Genomic DNA, 9518 nt, shown 5'->3' on the forward strand with positions numbered 1-9518 from the left:
AATGATATTCGAGGATTTTATCGAGTTTATATAAGCCTTTAACATATAATTTTTTTCAAAAACAAAATTGCGAAATTTCAAGGATAAAATTTTAAAATGACATTTTCAATATTTACCAGGCGTTCTGCACCAGAAACTTGAATCTGTTTAAATTCTAATTACAAATCCCGAAAATCCCGGAATTACTTGCCAATTTTTGAGCCCTTAAAAAGTCCGGGATTCCGGGATTAACATTCCTAGTTTGCATACTCCATCATTGCGAATACTCACAGATACAATAGGGCGCGATATTTCTTCGAATGGCATATTCAGTTGAGGTTATAATATTTAGTTGCTAACATATTAATGGATCGTACAAGGGTTAAAATAAAAAATAAAAAGTTTTTAAACGAAGAAAAATTCTTACTTAGTTCGCCGAAAAGTAAAATTTCATTGGGAAGTTTTTGTTGATTGGCGCTCCACTCGTTATCATCTTCGTTTTGCTATTGTCAGGGTCCATTAAATACCTATGTACATGCACATGTTAAGATATGTTGAGGGCTCAGGCGTGAAACTTCCTTGGACCTTTAAAAAGTTGTTCTTTGCATTGCCACTTCAGTTTGGTAGCTAGTTCATAAAGCGCTGTAAGACTGATGTGATGTTCTTAAAACCTTATCGGAGCTATTTAGGAAGTTCAATTTCAGTCAAGCGAATGCAGAATAAATTAAAATAAAGCGATGACATTATTGCATATCTGGTGAGGTGGCTCTTGGAGTGCTCCAGAGAAATATTCAGCGGAAGATTTACGGGCCTTAATGCGTTGACGACGATGATTTTTTTAAATAATCTTTTAGAATTTATCGAATCTTTGAAATTATAAAGTTCTAATAAAAAAAAATCTAAAACTAAAAACACCGTTTTATTATATTTGGCCCATAGCGTTGTGAGTATATTGATTGCTTGGTGTGTTTTGAAATTTTTTTGTTTCAAACTGTTACAATCTTTTTACTCGGAATTTTTAGGAAAAACTTAGGTACGTAATATTATAAGTATAGCCCATTAAATTACAGGAGGATAAAGTGCAAGTTTCAAGTGACTAAGAGTAATGTTGATTTGTTATAATTTTTAGACTGGCGGCGTCACGCATTTTCTCCCATACAAAGTATATTCGGCAATTTGTTTATATGGAAGAAAGTGCCCAGCATCGTTTAAACAATTCCCAAAAATCAACGGTATTTTGTAACTGCACTACATTTTATTCTACTTTAATTTAATGGGCTTCTAAAAATGCTGAGTATAAAGTTTAAGATTTTGGCATTTTTATAACTAGTATACAAATTTTGAAATGCGCATTTAAATGAAGTTAATTATATACAAAATGAAGCAGACTTTTATAAAAATAATTTAATTATTAAATAAAGAAAAGAAATATAGACTAAACTGGTTGAAATAAGGCGTTTCTTTTATTTGTGCCACGAGTACTAATTACGTTCTAGATGCTTCACGATTTGCAGATTTTACAGGATTTGCGGGAACAGCTGTTTTCTCCATTAATAAACCTTCTGGAAGGTGGTCACCTGGAATGGCTTCTTGTAAAAATCTGCAAATCGTGAAACATCTGAAAAGCAACTATTGTGAACTTCTTTCAGTATTGTTAAATGCGTATAAATTTAATTATGTACTGTCTTTTGTTTTGTTACTAATGAAATATTTTACAACTTAAATAATAAAGTAAATTTCAAACCCATTTATTTATTATTTATTATATGGTAGGACAGCTTCTTAATCTATATTGATGCCATTTTTTCATGTTACGTTGTTGGAAAATAATGAATATCTAAATACTGGGACTAATTCCTGGATCCCGGGATTGTATGAACGATGTTCCGAAAATCCCGGGATCGCAAAAATCGATCGAAAAAATTAACACTCCTAATACATATGTAGGTAAATAAAGCTATAAGTATATTTTGAAATATTATGTACTAGCAAATTTCTTATGCACTCAAACGTAAATCCGTCACAGCTGACGCCAGTCAGTCATATGAAAATAAAATAATACAATCAATACATCTTAGCTTGTTTGAAAAAATATATTCTGGTAATGTATTTTAGTATTACTTATTTTTCTATTTGTTCCTACATATTGAAAGAAACAAGAGCGTAGGATAAATATTAAATGTTTACTACATTTTATTCATTTTTTATTATTACTTTAATTTAATTATCATTAGTAGGTAGGTAATAAATAAATAAAAACTACAAAACTTAAATGCTATATTTTTGTTTTTAGAAATCATTAAACAATTGTAAATCTCTTTGGTCTACTGCTCTGGCTGGTTTCCAATCCTTTTCGGGGTAGTCATCAAAATTGCTCGTATCACCATCGGATGTGACATCGGGTACGATTGGTGCCTGCAATGAGAAACAAAAGAAAAAAACGTCAGTTGGAAATTTGCAGATAGAAACACATATGTAAGTTCTTCAAATATAGCAATAATCTTGACCGACAAAAACACTTTTTATTTACAGAAAAAGTCAAAATGATTTAAACAAATTTGCATATGTTGCAAACATTAGGTTATCTACATAGTTTGTGAAGAGTGAAAAGTTGCAAGTTGCCGGCAAATTTGTTAGAATATTTTTCAGATCAAGGAAAAAACAAGTAGGAGATGAGTATGTATGTGCATTCGGGTGGTTCTTAAATGTCAAAAGCTAATTTTAACATCAGATTTCCTAAGCCTCAACCCCTACGTCGCTACTAGAGTTGAAGATATCAAATATAAATTTTGGCCCAGATTGGAAACGGTTAAGGCATGTCGCACAGGGGTCAATTAATTAATTAATCCCAACCGACACGAGGGGCGCTGTCCGCATGACGTACGAAACTTGTTTTTTTTTTGTTTTTTTTTGTGCCGAGTAGTGGAAACGGGAGTTTGTTGAGTGTCGATATCTAAAACTATTCAGCTACAGAATAAAATTCATCAAATTTGTCAAATTTCTGAGTATCGATTTTGGGTATTAAATGAAAAAAAAAAAAAAATAATTATTTGAGCCATAGAGGTATCTGGCCTTTGATCACTTTGCGACACGCCTCCACCGAGTCCGATCGGATCCAGGGGGGCACCGAATTTGCGCATATGGAAACTGTGCATTTAGATATTATTTCGGTTTCAACCGAAACTGTGCATGCATGCATTATTTCGGTTTTTGTTATATGCATTATTTCGGTTTTCATCCGAAACTGTGCATGTATGCTTTATTTCGGTTTTTACCATATGCATTATTTCGGTTTTCATCCGAAACTGTGCATGTATGCTTTATTTCGGTTTTTACCATATGCATTATTTCGGTTTTCATCCGAAACTGTGCATGTATGCTTTATTTCGGTTTTTACCATATGCATTATTTCGGTTTTCATCCGAAACTGTGCATGTATGCTTTATTTCGGTTTTTACCATATGCATTATTTCGGTTTTCATCCGAAACTGTGCATGTATGCTTTATTTCGGTTTTTACCATATGCATTATTTCGGTTTTCATCCGAAACTGTGCATGTATGCTTTATTTCGGTTTTTACCATATGCATTATTTCGGTTTTCATCCGAAACTGTGCATGTATGCTTTATTTCGGTTTTTACCATATGCATTATTTCGGTTTTCATCCGAAACTGTGCATGTATGCTTTATTTCGGTTTTTACCATATGCATTATTTCGGTTTTCATCCGAAACTGTGCATGTATGCTTTATTTCGGTTTTTACCATATGCATTATTTCGGTTTTCATCCGAAACTGTGCATGTATGCTTTATTTCGGTTTTTACCATATGCATTATTTCGGTTTTCATCCGAAACTGTGCATGTATGCTTTATTTCGGTTTTTACCATATGCATTATTTCGGTTTTCATCCGAAACTGTGCATGTATGCTTTATTTCGGTTTTTACCATATGCATTATTTCGGTTTTCATCCGAAACTGTGCATGTATGCTTTATTTCGGTTTTTACCATATGCATTATTTCGGTTTTCATCCGAAACTGTGCATGTATGCTTTATTTCGGTTTTTACCATATGCATTATTTCGGTTTTCATCCGAAACTGTGCATGTATGCTTTATTTCGGTTTTTACCATATGCATTATTTCGGTTTTCATCCGAAACTGTGCATGTATGCTTTATTTCGGTTTTTACCATATGCATTATTTCGGTTTTCATCCGAAACTGTGCATGTATGCTTTATTTCGGTTTTTACCATATGCATTATTTCGGTTTTCATCCGAAACTGTGCATGTATGCTTTATTTCGGTTTTTACCATATGCATTATTTCGGTTTTCATCCGAAACTGTGCATGTATGCTTTATTTCGGTTTTTACCATATGCATTATTTCGGTTTTCATCCGAAACTGTGCATGTATGCTTTATTTCGGTTTTTACCATATGCATTATTTCGGTTTTCAACCGAAACTGTGCATGCATGCATTATTTCGGTTTTTGTTATATGCATTATTTCGGTTTTTTTCATATGCATTATTTCGTATGCACAGTTTCCATATGCACAATTTCAGGGTGCCGATCCAGGATTTATATGTGATATCTTCTACTATGGCAGTATCAATTTTGGGTATTAGATGAAACATTTTTTTTTTAATAGTTTGAGTCTCTATAGAAGAATTTGTGGGGGTGCGCCTGAAAAAAATCGTTCATTAAATTTTTTCAGGGCCACCCTAATGTACATACATACATATATACAATTCCATATGTATTATAGAGAATACATACAATATATTGCAGACACGTGCGCTGCTTTGAGCCGACAACAACGTAAAGAACAAAAAGATTTTAAACATCCATTTGTAATAACAACGACCCGATAAACGCCATTAAGCACATTTTTGCAAAAAATTTTCCTAATATTCATAACTTAGAAAAATACCAGCAGCAAATACAAACATTTACCCTCATTTCACTGCTGCCTGTCAGTGATTTATTGCAGTTGCATTAGCAACCGCTCAGCCGTCAATAAGCATAAAACAGCAGCCAGCGAAAAATAGCAAACAGCAAAAAAACAGAAAATCCAAGAGGTCGAACATCCAAAAAGGCCAACAGTGCAACTAACAACTATTTAGAAGACTGAGTAATCGATGGAGCGCACTTGAAATATATGCCCAGTAGGAAAATTAGTTAACGAAAGTCTTCTTAAAAGAATTTGAAATTAAAACGTATCTTATGTAGTAGAAATTGGGTATTTTTTCGCATTCCAGACAAAACGAGATATGGTTGCTGAATTTAAACCTCACGAACGCAGGGCTGCTAAGAAGAAAATGCTGAGATGAATCGTTTTTCGTATCTTCCAAATGCCGCGGAATAATGTCTTATGCCGTGTGTGCCTATTGGGCAGTACCCGGACCAGACTCTTTTTAAGCTACAGACTTGTCAGTTAGCGAGCATATGATCTTCAGCCATACAGTTTCTTGTACTTGATCCATATAAGCCTGATTTGGAAGTTGATGTATTTTGGAACGAACACCAACACCAAAATCTGAAAGGGAAGTTAAGACTGATATTTTGACGGCACCGTAAGCGAACTCAGATTTCGTATTTGCAGGGAGACTTTTTTCTCAAGAACTCTATATCACCCTCAATTTTAGATTTTCAAACCTATGTACCATCCAACTATGGCCCATCTGTGGGGCGAATGGCAATCTCTGGAGTAAAGGTCCAATAAACATCTTCACGGACGGACCGAAGCCGGACGGGAGAGTTTGAGGAGGTGTTTACTGTCAGTAACTCCTAATAGATCTTATGTTCAGACTGCCAGAGCTCTGCGGCGTATTTCAGTCAGAGGTGGCCGCTACAGAAGAAGCAGCCGATTGCAATTTTTTTTTGCTGACTAGGAGAGTAAATAACTACTCTATTAGCGGTAATCAAGGCGCTGAAATTATTTCCAAATCAAACTGATTTTTGTCCCAGGACAAAGAGACACAACCGACGAATGGGCTAGGTAGGGCACACTCGAAGCCGTTACCTTGAACAGGGAGGGCATATAAATTCCGTTGGCAACCTGTGGCCTGCTCTTGAACAGATTAGCTCATAATCGGCTTATCGAGCGCTGGACAAAAACTCCGACATGCAAAGTCGCAATAACTTTTTGACCGGTTGTTGATCGTGGGCGGTCAGCTTCTGCAGGTTTAATGACCGGACATTGTCCTTTAGGAAGGCACGCAGTGCGACTTAATTTTCTCACCCTTCCGGCATTCGCTAGACTAAGGTCTACACAGCAGGCACTTCTCTTAGTTTAACACAGAGAATCTGTACTTACCATTCAAATAATTAGCGTAATATGGTAACACAGTGGATAATCTAATTAATGTCTAAGTGAGTCCCCCTAGTGGGGTCTGCCACAACAAGCTAACCTAGATACTGTTTTCTCCGACTCATCCCTAGAGGGAATAAATAAATATTTACTGGCAGCTAACACCAGCAGACACCGATTTGTTTCTTTCGGAATGAATTGGAAGATTCTCGAGTGCCCATAGGCTGTGTTGACTGGAAACCTACGGAAAATTAATCGGTTTGCGGAACCGACAGCGAATGATTTGTCTTCAATATCGCATTCAATATAGCGGAAGGAGCGTGGGTAGGGGTAGGTCGAAGCACTGAAAGGAGTCGAATAAAAACAGCTATTCGAAGGCGGTCCAGCTGCTTTACTAAACTACGTAGTTTTAATGGCTTGATTATGATTTTTAAAAGCCAATAACACAGGCTTATAAAAAAAAGTTTCTGCATATTGAACCAAGTCTCTATTTCCCGTTGTTTTTCGACGCCCTGGATGCGAATCCGAAGCCTGTTAGCCTCCATCACATCAGATTCGAATTTGATCTTGGGATTACACTGGCAGGACCTCTTGATGACCTTGAGGAATCTTTAAATTCAGCGCAAACAAAAACAAAAAAAACAAAAATTATTGTATAAATTTTTTGTCCTATTTGACCCCCAAATGACCTCAACGGACCTCAGATTCGTGTTCAGCGAGTCTAAAACCCCATGTATATCAATTACTAGGTTCATTCAAAGAATTTTTCCCTACTTGATCGTCAAATTACCCCGAACCTGACGTGATGGGGACGAACAGACCTCGGATTCGCATTCAGCGCGTCGTTTCATCTATTTTCTTCTCAATATTTGGTCAAGAGGAGATCTTCTCCCACTGAGACCTACGCAAGCTTATGCAAGGATCTGTGATATGTATGCTTGTGTGTCACCATTTTACAGGCGTTTTACAAATTTGGTAACCTATGTTATTTTTAAGAAACATTTAAAATTTACCATCATCTGAGGAAGAAGCTAGGTGAATGACGGAATCTTATAATTACTTAAAATCTTATTCTTGAAAGGGACCAGCGTTCATTTGCCTGTTTCCTATATTTTACATTTGATTCAGTTTTTTTTACTCTGCTTTGGATTTTCTCCTAATGAAGGCATCTATAGCAAGCACATGCTACCAATGAACCCCTGCTGTGTTTAACAAACGCAACCAAAACTAAGAGCAAACAGATGTTTATTGAAATAAGAGAACCTACGCACGTTTTTCAAATGGTTTTGAACTTTTCAACTGAAAATGTTTCAGCCAAAAGTAAATATAACGTATTTGGGATGTGTAGTCATCGTATAGAAGAAGGTCCAAAACGAGCATCGCATTTTCTCACCCGACCGCTATGGCTAGGAAACCTCGCCAGACACACAAGTGGAAAGATCTTCTCCGAATAAACTTCTTCCTCGCCCCCGATCGAATATCATCGTCACATTTCTAGAGAACATTGGAGCAGGCAGTAAGGGGCAAAACAACCTGACTACTTCTTTGGCATGTATGTACCTCTGGTAGATTTCGGCGCTTCTGCATCCTACAATGGCATGTATCTAACCTCCGTAGACCGAGATCGTTTAGGGAATGCAGCAGTGGGAGGATTGAGGAAGAATTTCTCCTGCTTGCGTTTCGCCGCCTGCTTTTGCCTTCTGCTTTTCTTCTCTTCTGTGAAAAATGAAGCCAGGCCCACGCCAATACTGGGCGGACTCCTGCTGCCCGACTTATGTTCACTAGGAGCGGGAGCTCCTGCACTAACTCACAAGAACTTGAACTGGCCATCCCCACTCTCCACCATCGCTTAAAAACTTAGGACTTCTGTGATGGTTGGGGCAGAGTACAAATACATTGATTCTGCCGCAAGTACCGACGCCTTTCCACGTGTGTGTGTCTATCTCAGGCGTTGGATCTTTACGTTCATACAAATTGACAATTTAGTTCAACTTTCAGTGTGCTGTTTAGCTCTGCTGCCAGGGTGATCGGTGCTGCAAAGGTTATTCTTGCCGCCATTTTCCCAATTCCCGTGATGCACCGTGAGAAAATTTATGCGTATATATTCGAAATCCCCTATCCCACTGAGAAATAATTTACTCTGACTTTCTGGGTTCCCATAACGTAGAAGGAAACTAGAATACGGATGAATTAGCTAAGTAAAAGGAGGTGAGGATGAGGTCAGGAATTTACAGTTTTAAAATAACACCGTGCTATGGTCAGACTATTCCAATCCAAAGACCATAGATCTACAGCCAGAAAACCATGCACCAATGTCTTGGTGTTGCAACATCTAATGTTAATGTTAAAGAAGCACCTAAGAAATACAAAATTCATAAAAAAGTCAAACTAAGCTACCGTGGTGCAACCAAAATTTAATTTAAAAAAAAGCGAACGATTGATTAATTTTGCGAAAACAAATTATTTCAAGTGCACATAAAATTAATCGAGTGAAAAATTTTGAAATATTTTCTATAATTAAGCGCATAAAGAAAAATCTCTTGTTACGCTAAAATACCTATGAATTATTTAATTATCTTCACGGCAGGACACATATTTTGGGGAAAAATATTTTTTAACAAGTAAGAAAGTCTAAGTTCGGGCGGGGCCGAACATTAAATACCCGGCGCAAGTATTACATATATGCCTTTTCACCTTTCCGAAAGCTACAGCTACATGGTAAGCCGGGGTGTATCAATTTTGAATAAATTAGCGTCCTTAAATTTCGAAATATTGACGTTTCGAGCATTTCTAAAATTTACCGTTATATGAAAAGCCGTAATTTTAGTCCGATTTCAATAATTTTGAAAGTTTTGCTATTATGTGGCAAGCACAATAACCATACCGAGTTTGGTACAAATTGGTAGAACGGTTACCGAGATACATACATATATGTGATCATAAGTGGGCGGTGCCACGCCCATTTTCCAAAATTTTATGATAAGCGTATTTCCTGATAAAGAATGGTTGCAAGCATCAATTTTGAATAAATTGGCTTCAATATTTACGGATTTATCGAAGATTTCGTATTTCTCCAAATTACCGTTATATGGGATGTGGGCGTGGTTATTGACCCATTTTTAAAATTTTCGGCCATTTGGTATCCTGTACCAAGGCCAATAACTGTGCCAAGTTTGGAAGAAATCGGTGCAGCGGTTGCCAAGATATACACATGTAACACTAAGTG

The 9518-nt window shown here is 36.6% G+C and overlaps 1 protein-coding gene across 2 annotated transcripts in view; it reads right to left on the reverse strand.

The window, feature by feature from the left end:
* Positions 1-2220: 2220 nt before the first annotated feature.
* The window catches only part of Pka-C3 (Protein kinase, cAMP-dependent, catalytic subunit 3), a 33545-nt gene continuing 26247 nt past the window's right edge, over positions 2221-9518 (reverse strand). For both annotated transcript variants that reach the window (XM_017626603.1, XM_017626602.1), the window contains exon 7: positions 2221-2394. In XM_017626603.1, coding sequence (XP_017482092.1) covers positions 2269-2394 — 126 coding nt within the window. In that variant the 3' untranslated portion in view covers positions 2221-2268. The remainder of the gene's footprint in view (positions 2395-9518) is intronic.

The sequence above is a fragment of the Rhagoletis zephyria genome, unplaced genomic scaffold, assembly GCF_001687245.7.
Source record: "Rhagoletis zephyria isolate East Lansing unplaced genomic scaffold, Rhagoletis_zephyria_1.1 Rzeph_scaffold_04705, whole genome shotgun sequence".
Classification (NCBI taxonomy): Eukaryota; Metazoa; Arthropoda; class Insecta; order Diptera; family Tephritidae; genus Rhagoletis; species Rhagoletis zephyria.